Source organism: Ciconia boyciana, chromosome 1 (genome assembly GCF_034638445.1).
Source record: "Ciconia boyciana chromosome 1, ASM3463844v1, whole genome shotgun sequence".
Classification (NCBI taxonomy): domain Eukaryota; kingdom Metazoa; phylum Chordata; class Aves; order Ciconiiformes; family Ciconiidae; genus Ciconia; species Ciconia boyciana.
The window spans coordinates 13,976,168-13,999,992 of NC_132934.1; the positions used below are offsets into that span (position 1 = coordinate 13,976,168).

At 40.0% G+C, this 23,825-nt stretch overlaps 1 protein-coding gene across 3 annotated transcripts in view; it reads right to left on the bottom strand.

Moving 5' to 3' along the window:
* Nucleotides 1–23,692, bottom strand: part of PHTF2 (putative homeodomain transcription factor 2) — a 73,911-nt gene extending 50,219 nt beyond the window's left edge. For 2 of the 3 annotated variants that reach the window (XM_072858699.1, XM_072858678.1), the window contains exons 1-2: nucleotides 23,552–23,692; nucleotides 7,315–7,391 (exon numbers count right to left, since the gene is read on the bottom strand). In XM_072858699.1, coding sequence (XP_072714800.1) covers nucleotides 7,315–7,359 — 45 coding nt within the window. In that variant the 5' untranslated portion in view covers nucleotides 7,360–7,391; nucleotides 23,552–23,692. Of the gene's footprint in view, nucleotides 1–7,314; nucleotides 7,392–22,777; nucleotides 22,851–23,551 lie in introns of those variants that run through there. The other variant, XM_072858689.1, reaches the window with a different exon arrangement.
* Nucleotides 23,693–23,825: the final 133 nt, after the last annotated feature.

Consider the following 23,825-nt stretch of genomic DNA (forward strand, 5'->3'; position numbering starts at 1 on the left):
TGAAATATTATTAATTTAAAAATATCTTTTAAAATGCTTCATATTTCATTTAAGTTTAAGTATACAGTTTCAGATATTAGACAAATCATTTCTCATTTTCTCAAAACTTGGAACAGGATTATCAAGTTTTTTTAAACCCCATTTTATTTCTTACACGAACTGAAGCCCATTGGAGCAAAGGCAATGATCTAGTAGCTCAGCAGTATAATTATCTCTGTTGGAGTAGATTTCTACTGTCAGGATTATTTTTTTTTCAAGATGTTTTTCATTTTCAAGGGTGGTGGGGTTTTTTCAATTTTGTTTATGGTGGCTATGCGGACCAGACAAGCTAAGCTAAGACAAACTTAGCTAATAAACCACAGACAGAAATCACTATATAATAGTTGTACACTGTCTGCTAATAGCGAAGACTTTAATAACTTTTAGTCAAATGGAGGACAATTAAGGGATTAAAGCCATATATCCTAAGGAGCACAGCTTTGGATTTATGACTGCTGAATTGTTACCTCTGATTACTAAAAGATTCTGGGATACCCCTCCCTTCTCCCTGTTCGGCCCCAGATGAAAGAGAGCTGAAACCAACTATTTAGAGTAAAAATGAAGCAATTCAAAACTTATTTACTCTTAACTGTTTGAATTGCCAACTAATGACCTGCTTAAATTCTGGCAATAACTGCAACAGCACTTGACTTACAGCCATTTCACTGAACAGTAATTTTACCAAAGCTTACTTCAAAGATACCGTCCCTTTCAGAGTACAATAATACATAATTAAATATTTATCAATGATGTATTAATAGTTTTTCTGTATCATTCTTTATAGATTAATTCTTGGTAACATCAGTCAGCCCTACTTATTGCCCTGAGTAATGGTTTACAGATTTTAGCATATCTACTAAAACCACAAAACATCTTTTTTCATTGCACAATTAAACATAAAGGAAAATTATATACATAAGAATAGTTAGACAGTTTGCAGATTAAACTAAATGAGAGTACAGGAATAACCAACACCTACTCTAAGCCATTTCCTAGTGACATGAACTGGACATTAGGGGTAACTTCAGGTACCATTTCTTTGGCTTACATGTACTATAGAGCAAAACCTAAAAAGAAGCAAAAACCAAATGACATGCCATCTCTGTCATTAATCGCAATTAAGCACAATCCCTTATGATAACGTTTACTCATCCTCAAATTTCAAACTTAAGTCATCACAGAATCACACAGGTTGGAACCTCTGGGGGTCATCTAACCCAACCTCCTGTGCAAAGCAGGTCCAGTTACAGCAGGTTGCTCAAGGACTTAACCAGTAGAGATCCAAACATCGCCGAAGATCAGACACGTCACAGCCTCTCTGCGGTCCTGTCTCAATGCTTGGCAAACCTCATGTTAAACATTTTTATCCTTATATCTAATCAGAATTTCCCACATTTCAACTTGTGTTCATTGCCTGTCATGCAATCGCTATGCACCTCTGAGAAGAGCCTGGCTCCATCCTCTGCACAGCCTCCAAAGCAGTAGTTGTGATAGCAGTAAACTCTCCCTTTTGCCCTCTCTTCTTAAGACTGAGCAAACCAAGATCTCTCAGACTCTTTGTACATCACATGCCAGCCCCATAACAATCTTGGTGGCCCTCCACTGGGCTTGCCAAGGAATGCCAATGCCTCTCTTGTACCGGACAGCCCAAAGCTGGACACAGCACCCTACATGCTGTCTCACAGGAGCCGAACAGAGGGGAATAATCCCTTCCCTTGACCCCCTGGCTACACTATTGCTAATACAACCCAGTTACTCTCCAAGTGTTAAGGATTTAAGATCTTTGCAACACTTTTTTTTCTTTACAATTACATACTTGCACAAAACAAAGCAGCCTCAAGACATAACTGGGAAAAGAAAACTACTCTGACAGCCTCATTATTCAGTATAGTTCCCTGAGGACCACTGAAAATCCAGCAATTTTACCAGAATTGCAACTAGGATTTTAAAACAGCACTGCCCTTATGCCCCTGATCATTTCCACTTCCCATGGCACACTTTCCTTGTGCTAGCGCATTCATCTGCATGGCTGAAAAATCAATCAGATCACTCAGGAAGAGAAAAGAAAATGGTAGGTTATAGTTTCGCAAGGCATAATGAAACAATTCAAGTATCAGAGAATCCCTCTCAAGACAGAGGGATTTCAGCTCTTTGCTCCCCCCCCCCCCCCCCCGATAGGTTCAGCTCCTTATAGATTCGCAGTTTTAGTTTTAAATGCATTAGGGCCCTGACAAAATTCACCAGATAAGTGCATGAAAGTCTGTGGGAAGGCAATGCAGGCACGTGAGCCAACAGCCAGGCAAAATGTAAGCCTGCTTCGTTCAGCCGCAGCGCCAACTTTTGAGTGATCTTTTGCACGAGATTCAGAAACTTGAGTTTTGTCTCACCAAAACAAGGTGCTGAAGGCAATCCCCACTATGTGGTCAGATGACCACTTGAGTACCAAATCCCAGCACTACGTGGAAGGAAACTCTTCTAAATATACTTTTTTTTTTCCTCAGTGCTTTCACAAATAGTTAGCTCCAATGCTTCTCAAGTTTTGGCACTTGAAGGCAGACCTTTTTGAACTGATGCAATTTCAGCATCCAAAGTTTTCGGTTATATAGCCGTACAGCCTGATCATTTGGCAAAAACTGGCTCTGGTGCCAGGGTCACCAATGCATCACATTAATTCAGTGCCAAGAAGGAAATCAGGTGGTTTCAGGGAATGACATAACTGTCATTTTATTTTCTCCTTTATTAACTTGGCAAGTATAATCTTGGACTAATGAGCTGTAAAACACTGAATATTACAGATCTTAAAGCAATGCAATTAGAACTCTAATTTTGCCCTTGTCAGCTATGAGAGAGAAAACATCTCATTTGTTTTATTGTGCCCTTCAACAGCCGCACCCGAACCAGCAGAAAGCTGCATTGGCAAAGTTAACTGATATGCAATCAAGTGCAGGATTTGGGTTCAATTCATTAAGTTCCATTCTGCCTTCCCCTACAACTCTCCACAAGAGATGGAACAACATAATTCTATCCTGCAATATTATCAACTAATTTGTATAAAGTTCCCCATTTTAGCAGCAAGGCTTCTGTGAAGACTGAAAATCAGAAAGTTAAGGTAAATTTACATATAGTCTCCAAACTGGAAACCAGACCAAAAATTGCATGTCTACTATTATCTGTAAAACTTGAAAGTATTACAAGAAATTAATGCAAAAAACTTAAGTTACAAGCAATACAAGCACTACTTTAGATTATTACCAATTTTATTATTTTTAACATCAGTTACTGAGGCAATACTTCAAATATGCATAAAGTTTCAGTGTCAGAAAGGTACACCATCAGATACTGAAATTGTTTAAAGTAATTGTGGGGGTGTCAGGTTTTTTCAGAGGAAACATTATGATGGTTTTCCTCCATAAAATTCATCAATTACAAATCTGAAGCAAGTTCAGTATTCTGGTAAATACACATAATCCTAAGTATATTAACTAACAAAGTGCACATATGTGAATATTAGCTCGGTAGCTGTCTGGGACCAAAGTAATGAACCATTCCAGAGAGCAATGCAGACACCCCTGCCACACCCTTTCACTGCAACAACCAGTGCAGCAGAAAGTGTTTGAAAACAAGCTAGACAAACCCTGTCTGACACACAAATATCTCAGCATTGCACTCCCCAGTGCCTCCAGGAACACAGCAGAGGTTTAATTTATTTTGCTTTCTACAGAACCAACCTGTATCTAGCAGGATTTATCTGTTCAGATTTCATGCCTTGCAAAAGTATACGTACCAGCTGGGAAACGCAAGCTATCGCTGGAAGCAGTAAAGCTATGACCATGCAATCTTATATCTCAGATAACAAGCTGGTATAATACACTATCTGAAATCTTACAATCCAATTTAACATAACTAAGAATTGATTATATATTGTATTTTTACAAGACAGTAATCAAGAGCTCCCATGCACTAAAAGCAGAGTAAATCTATTGCAACAACAAAAAACAAGTTTACATAACAAAAGGCCTGACCTTTTAAATGATTAAGCACATTACTAAATCATCCTCGTGTGAGGCGCTCAATTTCAGACAATAGTATGAGTCATATGAGTAAACTTGGTGTTTGGAAAACTTGCCTAAAGTAGGGTTGGAAGAGCGCAACTGCTTAACTCTTTCCATTAAAGAAATATAAAAATGCCTTAGAGAAACCAACAGACCTTTGAAACTCAGTAGAGAGAGACATAAAATAAATACATCAAAAATACATCCAAAAAATACATTAAAATTCAAAACAAAGAAACGCAAGGAGCAAGTTACCTGTTCAATATTTTTTACACAGCCTCCACCTACTCAAATATATTTTTCTTCTTTATGTATGACTATAAACATCATAAGTTCTTCATGTTCTTTTTTAGGGCATTCATACACCAGTTCATTAATCTGAAAATACCTCCCCAAAATAACACTTTATTTTCCTCCTTTTATCATATAGGCAAGTCATATCAATTTGATCAATACTGACTGCAAACCCTGGTTCTCTCTTGCCCCAGCGGGGCAAGCGTTTTACTGCCAGAATGTGCTAAGTTTTGATCCCTCCCCACTTTCAATTTCAGTTACTGTTGTAAGGAATCAGCAGATCTAAAAAGCAAGGTAAGTGGGACAACTTTGACAACTCTGAAATAAAAATTTAAAACTGAAAGCAACCATCAGTTCGCAGAGTTCAGTACTTTGCCATCAGAAGCAATCACATAACACAAACGTATCAAAAAGGACAAAAAAATGTCTGGCACCCACTAACCACTAGCATAGCTCTTCCTGTTCCCAAATTTGAAATCTTTGGTGCAAACAACAAATCCATGGGGAAAAAAAATACCGTGCCATGTAAGAGATTTATGGCACAAGAAATATGGTAAGAAATAAAATCAAGGACATGGATGAAAGAGCCTAGATGCTCCCAGGAAAGGATGACACACCACACTACAAAGTTAAAAAACCCCTTGGGGTTATCAGTCTGATCCAGGAGAACCTTCAGTAAATGGGACCCAAGAAACAACAATCTATTAGCATAAACAATTGCATGAGATGCAACATTTCTGCAGTGCAGCCATTTGTCCCAAAATAAGACTCCACTTCCCCATACCAAAAGAAGCAAAGCCTGCTCATTTGGCAGACCCCAGTCCACATGTGCATTGCAATTAAATTTTGTTCACACCATGGAAAACATTGACATCTGGTTTATGCAACATCTTATCCTTCCTGAAGATAGCCCAGTCTTTCATGAAGTAATAGGAGTCACCTCATCACAACTCCTTGCCATAAAGGCAACATGCAATTTCTGGCCAAGCAGACCCCTGTAAAAGCCTACAGAGACTTGTAGCAGAAATACTGTTGTTGCTATGAATTAAATAAATGGAAACAAGTGTGAAATCACTAGAAAAAACAACAGAACAAGGGTTAAAAGAATGACCTGTACTGATAATGAGTAATCCTGTTAGGAGCAGTGTCCAGGGAAAAGTAAAGTTGAGGAATGGGTTGTTTATATCAAGACCAGAAGGCCTGCCCTCTGTAAGACCGCAGCATGGTGACTCATCAGCAGAAGATCCTGACTTCCTAACATCAGGAGGATGGAAAGTTGGAGCATATCACATATGGCAATCCTGTATGACCAACAGGAAAACAGACAGGTATTTAAAAAAAAAAATGTTTCTTTTTCTGAAAAACAGAAAAAAATATTTGTTTTTCAACAGATAACAAGCATGAACTTCACTTAAGATTTACGGAGACTTCAGACTTTCTTACATCAAAGGACCATTTATATATAAAGCTGAATACCATAAAAGATCTGTCCAAAGACTAGTTCATCATCACCAATGAAAAAACCTCAGAGATGTGATGAGGATCTGATAGCCAGCATCTCTTGCATCACACAAGAGGTCCTGGCCAGACCAAATACACACAACTTGGTACTTGTAAGTATTATCAGTATGACAGTGTGAATGAATGAAATTTATGAGAGAATGAGTAGAAGTGGGTAAAATCAGCATCAATTTCCCCTTCCATAAGATCCTGCACTGAGTTTTGTTACACTAAATCTTCTACAAGTCATCCTCCAAATCTTTAAAAAATTGGATTGGACAGGCAATCAAGAAACAGTTCAAAACCACAGTGTAGTTCCACTGATACTTTTACAAAAATACTTCTTGTAAAGCTTGAATAAGAGAAGGAAGAGAGTATACAGTACAAAAACAAACAAAAAATCCTCACTAAATTCTGAATTTTATTTTTTTTTTAATATGTAATTGAATGTTCTGCATAAATTAAGTCAGCAAAATTAATTTTTCTGCTTTTCCAACTGTACCTTTAATTCACAGTTGTAAAGATCTCAGCAAAGCATATCAGTATTGTCTTATTTCTAGAAATTAATTGTTGCTTAGCTAGAAGTTAACCAGAACTTCTGTTTTGAAGACCATTGCCATCATTCTCCTAAGGACAAGATGCATCCTCTCAAAAAGACAGCCATAGGCCCAAAGAAAACAATAACTCACAGAAACTTACTAAATCATGGAGAGCCAAGAAAAAAAAAAATAAATCATCACACCTTATTTGTTTCTTAGTAAAGAAGCACATCTCAAAATTTAGCAAATTTTTCAGCTTTTTAAAGGAAATTTAACTGAATAAGCCAACTGGCATACTAATGTCAAGAGGATATGATGATTTCCAATTGTCAAAAGAATAAATTAGAGACATCAACATTTCTATGCGCAAACATGAATCAAAAGACACAGTATCAGGCGATACTGTAACTATGTATCTCCAAATGAGATCTCCCCCCTCCCCCCTTTTTTTTTTTTTCTAATTAACTTGTAAAAAGCCCTAGCCTATCTCTTTTGGGTATGGATTACACAGTTCCTTGTTACTGACAGAAAATAGGTTTCAATTCTTACTTTCTACTTAAATACAAGGATTCATTTATGTGCTATAGAAACAACATTCTCCTGTACATTAACATTCTACTGAGAACAAAAATTTTCTTTCCTTTTTTTTCCATAGCATAAGTAGCCAAGGGAGTGAGGAGTTTGACATAGACCAAAAGCTATCCCATTTAATTAGATACAGTCACTAAATATTTATTTACTTTTGGAAGAAAAGTTTCAAGCTACTCACTCTCATACAATGCTAACCAATAATGCAGTAGTATTTTATATTTATTATACTTCACACATAAAACACAATAAGCCAACTTTTTTTCTTTTAAAGCCACCATAAAAACAAATAGAAATCTTACCTTTTTCTGGTACCAAACTATAGCATCAGTTACTTTGGACGCCATTTATTCCACTGAATTCACAGAGTCATTTTAGGCTGTTAACAGAAAAAGACAGAACTTTACTTCCACCTTCCCTACGAAGGCCAATACAGGGAATGTAGAAAGACTCCCGTTACGTGCAAAGCGCTGAACAGCTATATTTACTTTACACCTTGGCTCATTACTATTTTAGTAAGAGTTTGGGTTTTCTCCTCTAAGTAAACAAAAAAAACTACAAATCTACTGCTACAGGACATCAGAAGACTCAGTTTTGTCCATCCTTCCCAGTAAAATGCAGGTGGCACAGAGATGATCTGTTATTGTCTCATGAGAACCTCACATGCAGCACTTTTTTTTTCTGATAAATTAAACAACCTATAGTTATTACCACAGCACAGTATTCTGAAATCGAGGAATAACAGTGTTATAAAATGCAAGAAAGCTTCATGCAGACTATTAGATATTTTTGGAGAAAAAAAAGAATCAGTGCTAGAACTCCAGAACTCCACTAATTATAAAATTAATACACTCATGAAAACAGTAGACTAAAACTAAGTCAAAAGGAGAAAAACAAGAGTGGTATGTTTGCTTTAATGGTAGCAAATAGCAGTAGTATTAGTTAATCTTTGATGTCACTGTCATTAGTTTCAAGGGGGGGGGGGGGGGGGGGACCCAAACTTTCAGCCTACATAAAACATTACTACATTGAAAATGAATTTTAAAAGTTTTCTTTCATGTAATCAGTCAGACAGAATTAGTTCAGAAAAGCCTTCAAATTTAGAATTATTGTCTTTTTACAAAATCACATATATTCTCTCGTACTGGACATTCTGTAAAATCAAAGGAAATTTTAGGTGAGAATTACAGAATCCTTTCCAGATATTTTATTATAATATGCAAGTTCTTTCAGATATGAATGTACTATCATCAAAACCAAACTCAAATATTTCACAAATAGATTACTTCAGATATTAACAGATTAATAACAGTTAAATTAGTTTCATACCTACATTTCAAACTGTTAATTAAGGCAGGAAGGGGCCAGTGGTAGAAAAGAAGGAAGAAGGAATTGAAAAAACTGTTAAAATATTTGCCAAAAAATCTGAATACTCCTGTGTTTAATAATCTTTCATCTCACAGATTCCCTTTAAAAATATATGTATGTAAACAAATATGCCATACTCAAGCCCAGTTAGAAAAATAAAGTCAATGGGGCACACTGTACTACATGTGACCTTTTAACATTAGTTGGTAAAAGCTTAAGTTTTCAGCTCCACTGAATATTCAGCATCCTTCCTATGTTTACAAAAAGTTTAAGAATGTTATTTTTATATAACTGCACCAAGTATTTAACATGCAAGAAAATTCCTGTTTTATTCTGTAAAGCTATAAATTCCTAACAAGTTATGCAAAAGGCTTTGAAAAAGTTAGTATAAGTAACTTCAAAATATTCAACAAGTTTTCCAAACATACTACCTGAACGGTTCCAGGATCAAGCATAATTGGCAAAAATCAACACAGGAAGATCTCTTGAAAAAACTTTGCAAACACAGTTTCACAGAATCACAGATGGTTGAGGTTGGCAGGGACCTCTGGGGGTTGCCCAGTCCAACCCCCCTGCCCAAGCAGGGTCACCTGGAGCAGGTTGCCCAGGACTGTGTCCAGACGGCTTTTGAATATCTCCAAGTGTGGAGGCTCCACAACCTCCCTGGGCAACCTGTGCCAGCACTTGGTCACCCTCACAGGAAAAAAGTGTTTCCTGATGTCCAGACAGCACCTCCTGTGTTTAAGTTTGTGCTCGTTGCCTCTGGTCCTGTCACTGAGCACCACTGAAAGAGCCTGGCTCTGTCCTCTTTGCACCCTCCCTTCAGGTATTTATAGACATTGATGAGATCCCCCTGAGCCTTCTCCTCTCCAGGCTGAACAGTCCCAGCTCTCTCAGCCTTTCCTCACAGGAGAGATGCTCCAGTCCCTTCACCATCTCTGTGGCCCTTTGTTGTACTCTCTCCTGTATGTCCATGTTTCTACCATACTGGGAAGCCCAGAACTGGACCCAGCACCCCAGGTGTGGCCTCACCAGCGGTGAGGAGGAGGAGGAGGAGGAGGAGGAGGAGATGTAGCCCCCAAACACCAAACTATGCATCAAGCATTCTTCCAAGATCAATCTCTCAGAAAAAAAACGTGATGAAGGAGTATATTTCCAATAAAAATATCACCCTTATCATAACATTGTCAATATCAACAATATTGCACCTTATATTTCTGCATTAAAAGGAAACAAGTATTTTTAATCTGTAGGCAGTCCTGATGGTGAACAACTAAAGGTGATCTTTGTTTTTAAAACAAAGAGAAAGAGAAGATATTTGTTTACAGCATTTGCACAGATAAAAAAGGCAAAGAAAAATACGAAGTCCAACAGATGGGATGGAAACTGAAACTGTGCAATAGATTAAGTGTCTTTATGAAATGCCTAAGCATTAGAGTAACTCGTGACACTTTATTATACATTGTTCATCACCAAAAATTTCAGTTTAAAAAAAAAAGAGATTAGATTAACCGATCATAACAGCTGTTTGTACGAAAATCACAAGTACTCCCTCTACAAAGGCCCTATCAACATTGCCATCTTCCAAGACATTTCTCAGAAAGCAAAGATGACCCTCTGTAAGACTCAGTTCTGCACTGACACCTGTTTATTCAGTCTCCCCTGACTTGTATATGGAGGTACTCGTATTTTACGCAGTGCACTACTTTAAAGACACTGTATTTAGTAAGTTTGGATACCTATCATATACACTATAGTACAAACCTTCAATAAATAGACAGATTTTATACCAGCTCCTGAGGATTTCTAAGAAACATAATGCCACACATTTTCATGTTTCACAAAGCTTTTTCAAAAAAGAAAAATCATATACCCAAAAGGAACTATATTTAAGATTTCTAGCAGTGTAACTCCAATATCCTTTATACTACTTCAGATAAAACTACAACACGATAGAAAGAAATGTCTCAGAGAGCTTAGTCATTAACAAATTTCAGAAATATCAGGGCACTGACTTTTGGTGTAACTGAGCAAAGGAACACTGCAATTTTTCCACTGTTGATAATATCATCATGTAAGTCACATCAAGTCAGTTAAAGCTGGCAGCCATGACTGTGTCAACATCTGTAATTATTTCTGACCTATTTGTTCTTGATTATAGTAGCAGTTTTTCTAAGAGCAATTATCAGTTATTAAGAACTCATTGGCACAATAAATATAAAAATATTTCTATCACATAAAGCATGGAGCCCAACAGAGGCTTTGATATAACTTGGCATATAACTTGGTTACTCTTCTTTCTCAACCATACAAAGCTTAAAATAGGATTTGCTTTCTTGTTTGAAAACCTGTTTAAGTAAACTTAAAATCATTTGCTCCACTGGACTGTAGACTCAAAGCGACGTAAAACCCTTAGCCATACATAGCCTCCACACATAACATGACCTACATCGCACAGTCACAGCGAAAGCAGTTCCACTGCTCACGGAGGTGCCAATGTAGGAAGGATGCCATACAGATTTTGATCACGCTTGCACCCCTCGCCTTCCCCTCCTTTGTGAACTCATCTCGGAGGATCTTTAACTCCTCCTCATTTCCCTTAAACCAACATCCCCTCTCACACGCAATACACCCTGCTTCCTACCACCATAATTACAGTATGAGAAAAAGGCTAGAGAAACTCATTATCAGCAGTAAAGAACTGTTGAACCTGCATAGAAACCTTTCCCTCAACAGCTACATTAACTTGATCTCTTTCTCTCTCCAAGGTCAATGATTTTGCACGAAACCGACGCTAACTTATGAATCCAAGACTTCCAACTGTGTTAAATATGGCTAAAATTGGACAAGCCATTTTAAAGGCAGCAACCTTTTTTTGCAGTAGTTCTCCAATTCACTCAAAAACCCTTTGCCTCGAGAAACAGTTACATCACAAAACTATAAACCAAGTATAATGAAATAGTTTTATTATTAATTTATTTGATTTCTATCAACAAACCTGTTATTTAGATTCCCCATGTTTTTTGTATTTTTAAGAAACTCCCTACATTAAATCCTCCATAGAGTCTATTTTGGTGGTGTTTAAAGCATATTTGCATACACATTTGCATACACAAATGCAAAGATGATGCTTACAAAAGTAAATATGACAAAATCATGGGATGGATGTCTCAAAAGGCTTTAACAGAGTTTGGTGTGCTAAGTAAAAATACCTCTACAAGGAAATATCACATGCTTTCTTCAAGAGATACACAACAATTTCTGAGACAGCACTGAAATGAAAGGTGAAAAGGTTCGTTTAATTATTTCTGGACAGTGTTTCTGCTTGCAGGGGCTGGGATTTTGGTTGGTGGTTTGGTTTTTTTTGGAGACAGTATAATGAGTTTGATACACTTGGCCTGAAGCTAACTTATCTGGATGAGAAATGAACGGTAACAATTCAAGGCACTTAAGCTGCAGTCCTGCCTATGACTCTGCATCTGCCCACAGCTCACTGAACATCTAGATGGGAGACCAAGTACTGCAACAATTTCACAAGTCGGCATATTCATTACAAGCTAATATTTTATGCAGCTGACAATTTGTATTGATATTGATCCTGCAGTCAGAGTGTATAAGCTGGGCTCTAAGGCACATCAGTACCAAATGGGTAAAGTGAACAAATCAAAACAGCCGATACACATCCACAAGCACAAAAGAGCACTGCCTATTCTTCTGCTTTGTTCTCCTCCCATCCTCCCCGTATCTAGCCATTTGTTTCACGTTCTGTGTTGAATACCTGCATCTGGGACAGGGACCAGCTTTTGCACTCAGTTGTACAATGTCCTGTGCAGAGTAACTACAGGAAGATTAACTTAATCCTAACTAGTTGGAGACTTGAGACCAACACGAAAAACACTCCCCACTTCAGAGATTAGACAGAACATCCAAATACAAAAGCTTGATCACAACACCTCTGTGACATTCAACAGAGCTGTTCGTTACATTTCCATCAAACTCGCAGTTAATCCTATGAATAACAAGCAACATTCTTTGGTCAAAACTTCATTATTTCCTTAAAACTAAAAATAGATGACTACCTGGTTTTGGTGATCTTTATTCAGGAGTGGGGTTTCTTAGCTATTTCTTTTCCATTTCAGAGCATAATCATATTCCATTTCAAGCAAGTACACACTACACCTTGCAATCAAATTAGCAGTTTTTCAAAAGCCACAGAAATCTATATTTAGATGTCTTCAGGTAGTTAAATGCTCATTCAAGCAGTGCAGTGCTTATAGTGTAAGACAGGATTAGATACTACACTACAGATTTAAATAAATTCAAAGTAAGCATATTTAAAAATTTTACTCGTATCCACAGGGTTTTGGTGACCCAAGTCAGACATAAATGCATACATTTCTAAATGACAGCCTACAGAAAATAAAATCTATTCTGAACTCTGACAGAAGTTCAGAATAAAACTGTGCTCCTCATAGCAACAAAGGCAAAAAATGACAATTTTTGGAAGTATATACAAGCCTAGGCAGTGTCAACTAGCAAAAGGACACAACTAAAAATAAACACAAGCAAGGAAGCATACACAAATAGTTGCTTTCCTTGCCTGTAAACACTGTGAATCACTAAGTATTTCAAGGAACCTGCTTCCTTTATAACAATCCTAACCTGAATGGTCAGGATACCATCCCGCTGTTGAGTCAAGACTTGAATGGCCTTCTCAACTCATTATGATCATGGAATGATGAAGTTGGCACATTCACTAGACATCATTAGAGGTAAAACTGCACAGCTGTGGCATTTGTCTCAAATGTCTTTTTAAAACTCCATCGATCTTTATTACCTTCAGAAGAAGAACTTCTCTTAGCAGCAAATTAAAGGCAGTTTTAAAGGCAGTTACTGCATAAAGCCATGAGAATACTAGAACTTGGTTTCAACTGCTTTCCACAACAGAACTGTTTTACCATTATATTAGATCCTCCATATTACAGTTTCACAATCACAGGCATAATTTCACTAAAATATTCTGGTATGAAGAGTAAGAAGAGACAATGAATCAGAATAGTAAAGCCTATGGCCTAAACTACTAATTTTGTAGCAACATTTGTATCACACAAACTCACTTAAAAGTAAAACATTATACCTGCTGTTGCACAGCTAGAAAATAACTTTAATGAGGAAAAAACCTTCACTTTCCAGATTCGACATCAAAATAGAAGTTAACGTCATCAAATTGTTGACATTATTTGATATTTTAAGTTAATTTTAAATGAGCCCAATAAACAGCTTAGTCATATTAGGCATCCGCTGTTGACTGAAAAGCTGCTTCTGCCATGACGAAACAAACCAACACAGGTATCAATGCGATGCAGATACACCACTAAAACTTACCAGGAGTCATCCTTCCTACATGCAAACCCGTGGGAGTTCTGCCACTGCCACCAAGAACAGAATTAAACCCTTGAAGCAGTGTTTCAAAAGACACATTCTTTTCATGTGCATTACAAATAAACCATTAAACCTACATTTCCTTTTTTAAAAGGAACATCAAATACTAGATAATGCACTCAGTGTTCTTCTTAAGTACTTTATCTATGCATCGCTGTTCTCGAAACAGCATTTCAGAATTGCAAATTGTATACGAGCAAATGAGAAACTTGTCACTCCCAGGTTCACACCTTTCAGTGGAAGTTTTATCACGTTCCTTTCAGCTAGCCTTAAGAAAATCTGAAGCAGCCAGAGGGAAGGAAAAAAATAAAATTAAATTAAAAAATCAGACACTGCTAACCTAAGGACCGCATCCAGCAGCCAGCATGAAAAGCACTCTTGCTGCCATGCCAGCCAAGGCCCCCCCAAGTTGTTGCCTTGCAATCCAAGGTCATGATAGTTTGTAAATAAAAAGAAATTAACATACTTGCTTTCCCAAAGGAAAAGCATGATAATTTATAAATAAAAAGGAATTAACATACTTGCTTTCCCCAAAGAACACCAACAACTCTGCTAAATTTGGATACGAGCATTCCTAAGACCATGCTCATGAAAGAGAATGAATTTTCAAACTTTGTTCTTCACTCTATCTCAAAAAAACCCAAACTACCCAAAAAACAATCACCCCCAAACAACTGGTGAAAAAAAAACCTGAACATCCCTAGATACCCATTTGGGGAGTTTTGTTGGTTTGTTTGAGGAGTTTATCAGGCCAACAACAGCAACAATAAAATATGAATCAGACCCTATGCTGGCTGCTGTGTATCAAGCCCTGTTCTTTATGAACACAGACACACCAAACTTGATATATCAGGACACATACAGACATTTGGCAGCATGTCCATACCTGCCCGTGCCTCCAGTAAGATGTCAGTTACTGAAAAACAGATACTTTCTCAGGCCTCTGTATTTTGCCCACAAACCATGGTATCTGATCCCATTTCTGCCACTGCGTATTTATTCTTCCTTATAAGCTCATGCCCTTTATCACTTACCATCCCAAGCAGGAAGCTCTCTCAGTTGCAGCTGCAGTATATTAGCACACAACGGTAATCAGTTTTCGAGTTCTGATGGGAAGTAGGCTCAACTTAACCATCTTCACTTCTACAGTAAAACACCAGTATCTGAAGGAGAAACTAGCAAGGAAGTACCACACAAAATAACTGTCTCCCAAGGAATGCTTGTTTTGCCAGTGAATTACACAACTGTCTGAAATAGTAGCAAAATGTTGAGTACCAGGATTTCTGAGATTTATTTCAGGTTCTGGGAAAAGAACATTGCGTGCAGTTGTTGCAACTGCTGTAGCCATTTCTGGAATCTATGCCCTCAGCCTTAAGGTCTGTGCAAATTTCCTAATTTTGTTACATAACTGGTTTCTGTTCATGGCTCCACTTGAAGTGACATGACACAATTTCATAGTTACCTTACTTGTAAAAACAGGGGGGAAGGACTCTGCACTGAGAAGTCTAGGATTCTACACCTCTCATAATTTACTCCTGAGCCTGCTGCCGTGTTTATTAATTAGCAAAAAGCTCCTAATATTTAAAAATATTCTACTGTTTAATGAAGCGTAAAAAATTCAAGCCCTTAAAGGGGACTATAACCAAGTTAATTTTGCCTCATCTTCTATAAGAGATGTTAGTTACAAAATTCCTGTTAATCCAAATGCAGTAATTGCTGACAGCATGCTAAAACTACAAGCCAAGACATTTCTGAAAATGCTGCATCTTTAAAAAAAAATAAAACACAGTATATGGTCAATCTCAAGTTCTGCTCTTTTTAATTCCTGGTTTTTGTACTGAACACTACACACATACATACATATCCCATTAAACATATTTACAATCTTATAATGAGAAATCCCCAAAATACTGCATGTATACATCTGCTCTTATAACTGTAACAACTTTATTAAAGAATAGAATTTCTATAAATACTATGTTTTTCATTTATATACACATTCTTATTAACAAACACTCAAAAAAAAAAAAGTGGCTACCTTGAAATAAAATGCTATGCTCCTTTTTCTCCTTGTGATTCTAAACACAACAGTAATTTCCTGCAACAATAAGTCTTGCTCACTGAAAATTGGTGTTTAGGAAGACGTGTTTATCCGTCACCAGGCAATGTACAGCAGAGTTGTGGCTTCTTGATGAGTACAGTCAGGAAGCTGAAAACCACTCCTAAATGACCAAGTTTGCATCATGCTCTACAAATAGTTATCCAGCAAGTTTTTGAAGCAGCTGAGGCATGAAGCAGCTGAGCTGTCAGAAAAAGCTGCAGTCTCTTATAACAGCCACTGTTCTGTAGGAACATATGTCCTGGTTTCCTGGTTTGGGCTGGGATAGAGTTAATTTTTTTCCTAGTAGCTGGTATAGTGCTGTGTTTTGGATTTAGTATGAGAACAATGTTGATAACACACTGATGTTTTAGTTGTTGCTAAGTAATGTTTACACTAGTCAAGGACTCTTCAGCTTCCCATGCTCTACCAGGCACACAAGAAGCTGGGAGGGGGCACAGCCAAGACAGTTAACCCAAACTGGCCAAAGGGCTATTCCATACCATATGACATCATGCTCAGTATAGAAACTGAGGGGAGTTGGCCGGGGGCTGGCGATCGCTGCTCGGGGACGGGCTGGGCATCAGCTGGTGGGTGGTGAGTGGTTGTATCACTTGGTTTTTTCCTGGGTTTTGTTCCTCTCCCTCTCTCGTTTTCCTTTTCATTACTTTTTTTTTTCTCTCCAATTATTAAACTGTCTTTGTCTCAACCCACGAGTTTTCTTACTTTTGCTCTTCCGATTCTCTCCCCCATCCCACGAGGGAGGAGGGTGAGCGAGCAGCTGTGTGGGGCTTAATTGCCTACTGGGGCTAAACCACAACAACATAGTAGCAAAGGCTGAGCCTGTATTTTTTAAAAAGTCTCTGGAGTGACCCAAGCAAGGAATTGCAGGGTAACAAGCCTTACATGTGTATCTGGCAAGCTCCTCAAAACAATCATTAAAAATAGAACACCATTATACCTGAAAGACTATCTGATAGGATCTAATCAGCAGTTTCTGCAAAGGAAGATCATGTCTTGGTCTATCAGTATTTCTGAACATGTCAAACTAACTGATAAACAAGAGCAAGTGATAAAACGTGGACTTTCAAAGAGCCTTTGGAAGGATGTCAAAGACTTCTAAATAGACTGCTCTTTGTGAAAAGCAAACATTGCCACGGATCAAAAACCAGCCAGAAAATTGAACAAAATTTTGAGGTTAACATTCTTCATTGCAATAGGCTAACTGGATAATAAAGATTAATAGCAGCATCCAGCCTGAATAAAATGGCCTATTTATTGCCTGCTCAGGTGCCTAGATGCTCCTTGGATCGCACACAGCTGGTCTGCTAGCTCTTCCATTCAGTGTCAGTCCAAGGCAAAGTGCACACAAATCCTAGGAGGCTCATCCGGTAACCCCCATTCTCCTTCACATAAAAGTGTCCTAATCCCAAAACTAAACTCAGACTAAATCTTCCCGGTCTGCTTTCTTTATGTTCCTCTAGCTTTCACATACCTGAACACCCAGTAGTGACAGAGGTAGACACTCAGGATATCATTCAGTATACACATGCCCTGGTGGCTAGCTCTTTCTGGAAGTTTGACGTTAAAGCCACTCAGGATGAGTGGCACCCAGAAATCACGACTTCCAACTTTCTAAGTATGCTAACCATTAGACTTTTACAAGAAAGACGAACGCAGACGCTCATCACGCCACTGCTTCATCAGGCGCTGACAGCTAATGTTAGCTTACAAATAAATACAGATGCCCCACATTCCTGCTCGTTCCCAGAACTCGTAAGAGGGAACTTTCAGCAGAAGAAAGCACTCACTAAAGACACATAAGGTCCACACAGAGCAGATGGAGAAGGTCAGGGTGGCCTAGTAAGGCTTCACAACTGTTTTAACCACTCTAAACCAGTATTACCACAGTCCACCCTCCTCCTCAGCCACCAGCTTCCATCCCTCTTTTTACCAGCATCGGAGCCCATCGCACAGGAGACAGCTTCAAGGATCTGACTACCATTACTAAGTAAATGAGAAGTTTTCACCTGAATTAGCTCCACAGATCTATGCACCGCAGAATAAGATGAGCACTAATGCCATCCCAGTAGTGAGGCAGCTCTGACTGAAGCCAAATTGAACCCTCTGGATCTCCACCTGCAAGCCTTCAGAAGTACCATTAACAGAGTGAATCTGGACTAATTAAGACTGTTTCCCCTCTCCTCCTCCCCCTATTTAGACCAGCAGCCTAGAGTTTTATTAAGTACTGCCGAAGTCAAGTCCTTAAATGGTGTGAACTGAGCCCTGCCCTATATTTCCAAACCTCAAGCTTCTGTAAATAGGTCCAGCAGTGCTCACTATAGTTATTTTTTATACATCAGAGAAGAAAAGAAAGCCTGAAGTAGTAACATTTCCAGATGACAATTAATCTTACATTAGCAAAGCTTAAGAAGATGGATCAACTTTAACAATGAATAGGCAACATAAACAGAATTCAGTATCAATAATGCAAATAATATCTATAAGTGGGGGGGGAAGTGGGAAGCTTTAAAATCGGGCATCTCAAATCCAGAAAGGAAATCTGTCAGCTCAGTGAGCTCTTCCATTCAATATCCTACAGTCAGGAGAGCACAGAGACACCTGAATAAAAGAGGAATGACAAGGAAAACACTGCAGTACAGCTCTGTTGATCAGTTGTGCAATCTGACCTGAAATGCATGTATTTTATTTGAAGAAGAATATTAAAATACTGGGAGAGGGGGAGGTGTTCTGAGAAAGGCTATGAATTATCAACCACTTGAAAGACTCTCCTGTTGAGACAGGCAAGTATGAACAGAAAAATAAGGAATTATAAATTGAGACTTTAAGAAATATACAGAAAACATAGTCAAGAAAACAACAGCTTCCAATAATACAGGGAACTTCATTCATTAACTGAGCTTAGAGGACAACAAAGCCAAACTTTTAACAGAGAAATATTATATTACAACACATAATTAGACTGTTAAACTCAGTACCACAGGAAGTCACTGAAGCCAAGATTTTACTCAGATTCAAAAAGAAAGCAGCTATTTAAACACACAATAATAAGAAAAAAATAAACACACAGCTGAGGGAATCTCAAGCTTCATGACCCAGGATGCAAGAAAATGTCCAAAGAGATCACCGGACTGTATTTGGCCATACAAACTCTCTACCTAACCCAACCCCACAACAGCCAGTAGCAAATACCAAGGAAAGCATATGAGCAACACGGCAAGCACAGAACAAACTGTCCCTTAAGACAGCTCAACATGAAGAGTGTTTAGCTGCCAGGCTGGCATCTGCCAACCACCTAACCCCCAAAAGCATCTGGCGCTGGCCAACGTCCAAAATGCAAGGCTTGCATGACTTCATATTTGATGCTATATTGCTTTAATTTCTTCTCCCACTTTGCAATTGCTTTTTTTTTTTTTTTTTAAGAACAAGAGCCACAAATGTAGTCGCAAACAGGAGTTCAATCCAATGCTTGGACTCATTCCAGGAAGCCATCTAGTCTCTCTGGAGTATGTCTACCAAGACCACCTCAAACGAACAAAGAATTAAATACTGAACACTACATGTCTCACTTAAAGAGTATTCCCAGCAGAAGTGAATTTGGAAAAAATCCCCTTTACACATTTAAATTAAGAAACAAGAGAATACCTCTATGAACTCTCTGATATCTTCCCCTCAACTAAAAAAAACCCACAAACATAAGCTATATTTCCAAATTTCTTGAGAACATAATGGGTATCTCTATATACATATACATGTTTGCTCTAACTTTGAAGCTGGCCCTGCTTTGAGATGGGGTTGGACCAGATAGATGACTTCCAGTGACCCCTTTCAACCTAAATTATTCTATGATTTCATGTAGAGCATACCCAAACATTACACAGTAATACATTATAGCCTCATTACCATTAACTCTTTTTTCCCCTACAGGCACTTTATTAAGCTCTTTGTATTCTCCTTAAATTTGAATAAAACTTCTTCAAGTAGTTAACCGTTTCCTCTGTACCCAGCAAGAAGGACCTTTATGAATAACAGCGCAGTAAACTTAAGGGAGAAAACATGGTATTTAAAGCTTTCAAAGTCTTTTATTTTTCACACCACTACATATCTTAGAGTAAGTAGTGGTCAACTGTCCTTGAACAGTCAAAAGGGGCAGTACCTCTGACAGAGGTATCCTAAAAGAGTTTTGTTTTGTTCCCTTCATAAAACAAAAAAAACATTACAGAAAAAAACAGGCCTACCTTGTTGAGTGGGCAGAAGCAATTAAGTCTGTCTGTTTTTACCAGTGTACCATGGCTCCCTGCTGTCCTTCTCCATCTCACCCAACACCTTTTTCCTGCCCCCCACCCATATTACCAGCTGCGCCAACTATTTGGCTGGGCCAGTAGCAGTACGCACCACAATGGCTCAGAGCTTGGGACGTAGACTGGCCAGCAGTTGCTCTCTTTCTGAAGAAAGAAGGGACTCGATTATAACTGCCTTTCTTCGGGTGGGAATATTAATTTGGGTCGCTATCTGTCAAAAGTTTTATAAAAATTTGTCCCAGTGTAGGTACTTAATGTCTTTCAGTTGCCATTAAATTTGGTTTCGTCATCTGACTGACTAAAGAAGTTACTCAAATGGGAGAAGACGGACAAAGAAAGTAATTGTACAAGCTTTGTGTCCTTAGTAAGTCTAGCTGAAAATTCACATAAACTGTTTGGTGATGAATCCGTAGAGCATGCTGTTTATTATGAAAAGAACTTCCTCACAGACAAAAAAAAACAACTCTGGGCCTGTCATCACTCTCACTCACAGGGGTCCTGAGAAAAGGAAAAAAAAATTATGTTTTTATTTCTTTAACACAATTTCTACTATAAACAAGTAAAAGATACGTTATCTAGAAAAAGCCTGGTAAGAGAGTATATGTAACTTCGGAGAACTGGGAAAGAAACAACGTCCACTGCTTTCCAGTGACCCCTGCCAGCTGTGGCAGGAACAGCATTGTTCCACTCCAAGAGCTGCTCCACCCTTCGCTGCCTGGTTAACCGCCACAAAGTTGACTGCAAGTCTTTTTTCATGCACCTCTGCCTCCCTTCTAATACAACATCAATACTCTGTTCCCTATTTCAAAGCCTACAGGATTTTGAGTTCTCCCAGAATTCACACCAATATTAGGCAGCTATGGATACAGCTGGGACCAACTTTTTGAGACAAGCTGAGCTAACTCTGCTTTGGGAGAAATCCAGTCCTACCAGAATACTTGAAATGCTCTGTGGACTTCCCAACAATCACTGACAATTTATTTGTATGTCACATTCCACACAATACAAGAGGAAAAAAATTCTACTACAAGCATTGACTTAAACTAACTAGGTTTCCAAATTCTTTTTCAGATTACTCAGGTTCATGTTTTATCCTTCATAGTATTTATATCCAGAATAAAAACATACATTGGCAGCAAAACATAGCAACAGAAAATTCAACTGCACAAACATTCCACTTCAAACAGGGATCAGGATCTTAAACACACCGGTTCCAAGTATCGCTCTCAACCCTCAACTTCAGAAATGAAAATTGTTTGCAAATATTGTAAAGTAGAGCTCTGGGGGGAAAAAAAAAAGTCAAAACTGACAGAAGTATGATGTGCGTACACACACCAGTTCATAAACACCTTACTGGAACAAAAATAAGACTTCTGAGAAAAGGATTATCCTTTCCAGGGAGTTACAAATAAAGAGGCAAATCAAAGAAGATCACCAAAACCTTCAGAGCTACAGAAATAGCCAAATACATACAGCTATTTATAACCCAGAGATTTATTCACAGAACGCTTTTAGCCTCTAACCCCAGGAAAATAAAAATGTCTCATGCCAAGCACTAATGTGTATAACAGAAATATATCCTTCTGCCACTTAGTATCCACTGTAAGTGCAGCTAAAGATACTAGGATTCACCTCCTAGGATTAACAGGGTATTTCAAGTGATGCACTTCTCCCTGATAAAACAGACACCACCATGTGTTTAACAGCATCAACAGGAAGACATAAGCAGGCAAATTACTGACGACACATTGTATTTAGCCTCATTCCTATTAGAGAATGCGTGTGTCAAAACTGTAAAACCAGCTGTATTTTCTGTAGGAATGTTTCATCACAAAGAATTTCAGAACCTTAATTAAAGTACTTTCAACAAGTCAGGTTTTCCAATTAATTACTTTTTCCAGTTAATTATATGACAGATGGATAAGACACTAGCAAATTTGGAACAAAATGCAAGACTCGGCAGCATTACTTTTCAAGTGACCAATAACACGTAAAAGCAGTAAAAGACAAAATACCAAGCATGGAGCTTGAGAATACGGACTAAAACTGTCACTGAATCTGATACACCTGAGTCGCATGCACTCAGGGAGTATGTACGAAAAACAAAAGTAAAAGAAGGAAACACCTGGATAGTTCCACTACTGCGTAAACATTTTCCCCCACTGCTCTCTCCTTTGCTTCTCATAGAAAAGACAGCAGATAAAACACCAGGGAAATGAACACAACAGAAGAAATTTTAACTCATGGGAAGTAGCCTAACATTTAGATTCCCAAATGGAAAATCAAGGACAACACATAAGCTGTAGACAGGCTGTCAGTGGGTTAGGGTGGAAAGGGGAAAAAATGGGACAAGGAATAAGAAAGCAAGCACCAAAAGAAGAGGAAGGCATGTAAAATACAAGAATACAGAAGGAGACAAGGTCAGAGACGAAGCTGAAGATGCCGAAATTTAGGACCTTGGAAGGAAAGGAGAAAAGAAGTCCTATCCCCTGACACAGGCATGAAAGCAGCCCAAGATGCATTAAAGCAACTTACCCAGGAAAAGGTGTGTTACAGCAGAAGTCAGACTTAGCAAGTAGGAATAACGCCTACGGAAACGGCCAGCAGCTCGAGCCTTGAACGCATAACTGGACCTCTACCCCCCACAATAAACTTAGCAATGGGAGGCCAGCAAGCCCGGCTCCCGAAGGCTCACCGGGACGGCGCGGCCCCCCCTCCAGCGGCGGGAGCAGACCACACCTGATGCGGTTACGCGGCGGGGCGGGAAGGGCCCGCCCAGCGGCCGCCCTCGGACCCCCACCACCCCGGCGGGAAGGGCCCGGGGGGCGCCGCGGCGCGGGCACCCGCGCCAGCTCCCGCCTCAGGGGGACCTCGGCGCCGCGGAGGCCGCGGGCCTCCCGCCCTTCCCCAGGCCAGGCTTCGACCCCGCGGGGGCGGGAGGCCCCCGGCGCGGCGGCGGGCTGGCAGCGGACCCGCTCTCGCCGCCCGGCCAGGGGCGAGGGGAGCCACGGCAGACGGCTCCGCCGCGCCCCGCCGGCGATGCCGCGTACCGCCCCGCCGCCCCCCGCCCCGCACAGCCGGGCGCCCCCCCCGCCCCGTCTCCCCTCACCGAGCGGGCACCCCCGCCTCGCCCCGGCTCCTCCGCCGAAGCCGCTCCGGCCGCCTCCCCCGCCCCCGCCGAGCCGGCCGGCCCTTCCCCAGCCGCGCGGGGAACTTGGCGCCCCGCTTCTCCCCCTCCCGCCGGGGCGGAGATGCCTCCGCGCCCGCCCCCCCCGCCCCGCCGCTGCCCGGGTGGGGTCCCGACCTTACCGGTCGCCCGGTGCCGCGGCGAGGCGGCGAAGCGGGCCAGCGCGCGCCGCAGACAACAGCAGCGAGGGGAGCGCGAGACGGCGAGAAGGCGGCGGGCGGGCGCGCGCGAGGCAACAGCTGGGAGTGGGGGGGAGGAGGATGAGGAGGCGCGCGCCCGAGCGGCGGCAGCGGCAGCAACAGCGCGCCACCCGAGAGGGCGCGCGCCGCCGAGCCGGGGGCGGGGCCGGGCGCAGGTCGGTAGCCAACAGCGCCCCCTCCGCCTGCGGGGGTGGGG